The sequence below is a fragment of the Dendroctonus ponderosae genome, unplaced genomic scaffold (genome assembly GCF_020466585.1).
Source record: "Dendroctonus ponderosae isolate FM_Combo_2020 unplaced genomic scaffold, Dpon_F_20191213v2 Dpon_F_20191213_6, whole genome shotgun sequence".
In the NCBI taxonomy this organism is placed as follows: domain Eukaryota; kingdom Metazoa; phylum Arthropoda; class Insecta; order Coleoptera; family Curculionidae; genus Dendroctonus; species Dendroctonus ponderosae.
The window spans coordinates 3721944-3724290 of NW_026018814.1; the positions used below are offsets into that span (position 1 = coordinate 3721944).

Sequence of the window (2347 nt, forward strand, 5' to 3'; positions counted from 1 at the left end):
GGGGGGGTCATGACCCCCCCTGGTTCCGCCCTTGAGGGTGGCTAGTTGAGTCAATGACGTCTGCTTAAAATGTGATAACAAAATAAGTGCAAGTGTTTGGCGCTTTGAGGTGCAATTAAAATCGGAGAAAATCACGAATCGTAATAGAAAATATCATCTTTTTGTGGAAGTCTTTCACAAAGTTCTAGTCTTTTATCCAATTCTATTCTTCTGGATGTAGAACAATCCAAATTTTGAATCACGCTGTATAAACTGCGTCCAAGAAAAGAAGGGCGTCTAAAGCCCGTGTCCCATGCATCCGTTGGTACGATTATACGAAAGTGTTCCTATTGGTTTGAGATCTGTCAATTCGTCCGCCCTCATACAAACTGACAGATCTCCAACCAATAGAAACACTTTCACACATGGGCTTGAGACGCGAAGTGTTATAACACATTGACGCACAGAGCGGCATCAACACACAACACAGTGTTACTTACTGGTACATGCAGAAAAAATCTCCACCTACCTGCCGAATACACCAATCCGGAAAATGTGCCATTGAACCCAACTCGAATTTTCATATAGTCGTCTTGGCATTCTGCTTCAATGTCTGCGAATAAAACAAATTGATTATTTATTAGGCCCACAGCTACGAAGCCATGAATCGTTGCTAGTCTCGTAAATCGGCTTGCTGTCACGCTCATAATTTCCAAGCGATTTCCTCATCAAGCAAAATTCGAAATTGGCGAAATCCGAAATCAATAAGGCACAAATGATTGCGAAGAACAATGAAAATCGATGGCATTGAAGAATGGGGAATTATTCATAAGCCATTAGTCAATCTGGAGCAAAATCGTGACTACTATTGTTGGTAAATAGTAACAATAAAACATTTGAGGGTAATTATTAGCGTAACTGACTCGTTCAACAGTCACTTTTCTTACGACTTTCAAGTGCTGTTGATCATAATTAGTGGCCTAAAGTGAAATTAGTTTTTTTTATAAATATAAACTAGCGCTAACTAGTTCAGCATCCGCGAGCTGACGCAATAACTGAAAGATAGATAGTGTTTTTTTCTAAATAACGCCAATTTATTAAGCAGCCAATTGTCACGGACATTATTGCGGTATAACATTGTCCTGCATAGTTTAGCATATTTACCGATTTGCGGCAAATCGGTACACAGAAAACTGTAACAGTTTTGTGCTTTTTGCGGTTCGATTAAAAATTCAATCGGAATATAACTGGATCTAATTATCGCTGAGACCGGACGGCACAATTTAGGTGCACTTGATTAATGAATATCCGAAAGAAGGCTCCAGTCATCAGTGTCAATGAACGTCATTTTAATGTCAGCTCAACCCCATATGAGCTAATAATTAGCGCAAATTCGCGTGCCGCAAGAAACTGGGTCAGTGTATGAGCTTATCTGGCGCGCGATCTGGTTGCGGTCACTTTTCAGCCCACCAGCTTGGAACTGCTTCGATTCAGTTACATAAGGAAAAAAACGGAAGCGCCCCATTGCTCACATATTCTCGTTATAGCTGTAGGGGCAGTTACAACAACAACAACAAAAAGACGATTTCGATGAACAAAATCGGGTTTTCAGGCTACTGATTGGAATGCGACTATTTGGCATAATCTTTCATCGGACTGCTGCGACCTTGCGTTATGCAAGAACGGACACATTTTGCTCATTTTCTGTCCTCAATTCCGCAATTTCAAATTTATCGCCCACTTACGTTGCACTTTTGTGTTGTTGAAGCGCACTCTGCGATATTCACGATCCCACGTATCCAACGGGTTCTGCCAGTCACTGTCCTCCTCACTAGGGGGCGTTGCTCTCGTTCGCAACGCCGGTATTGGCACATAGTTGGGGTTTTCCCCGATAAACACCACCTGAAAATCAACATTGTCAATACTAAGAGAAATTCATTCCTGGGTTTCAGTCATTTATTGTCTCTATTTATTAATCAAAATACGTTTCGGTGTATTTTTCCACCATCATCAGTTTTTCTAAAATAACAGAGAGTTAAAAAAAATTTCATTGATTTAAAAAACAACCACAGTTCGTCAACAGCCTCATCATATCACACATTAAAATACATCACAATTGCAATACTTTAAAACATTCTAAAATTAATTAGGCCTATCAGGTGATTAGTCAGGACAATCAAATTTGGGAAGAGACTAGAGTTCTTCGTTCAGATACTTACATATTTTTACTTACATGTGTAGCGTTATTGCTGCTTTAAGCCTTGGCATGCATTTGGAGTATTCATTTTGTCCATTATCGGACACAAAACGAATAAAATACTGTTTATATTGATTTCTTTTACTTTCAGCTATTTTTCTTTGCATTCTG

General features: G+C 39.5%; 1 protein-coding gene and 1 long non-coding RNA gene across 2 annotated transcripts in view; both read right to left on the reverse strand.

The window, feature by feature from the left end:
* LOC125504894 overlaps positions 1-2347 on the reverse strand; it is a 60061-nt gene that overhangs the window by 30053 nt on the left and 27661 nt on the right. The window lies entirely within an intron of this gene.
* LOC109534134 overlaps positions 1-2347 on the reverse strand; it is a 13638-nt gene that overhangs the window by 5311 nt on the left and 5980 nt on the right. Inside the window, exons 4-5 of the mRNA XM_019899709.2 lie at positions 1725-1881; positions 509-592 (exon numbers count right to left, since the gene is read on the reverse strand). Coding sequence (XP_019755268.1) covers positions 509-592; positions 1725-1881 — 241 coding nt within the window. The remainder of the gene's footprint in view (positions 1-508; positions 593-1724; positions 1882-2347) is intronic.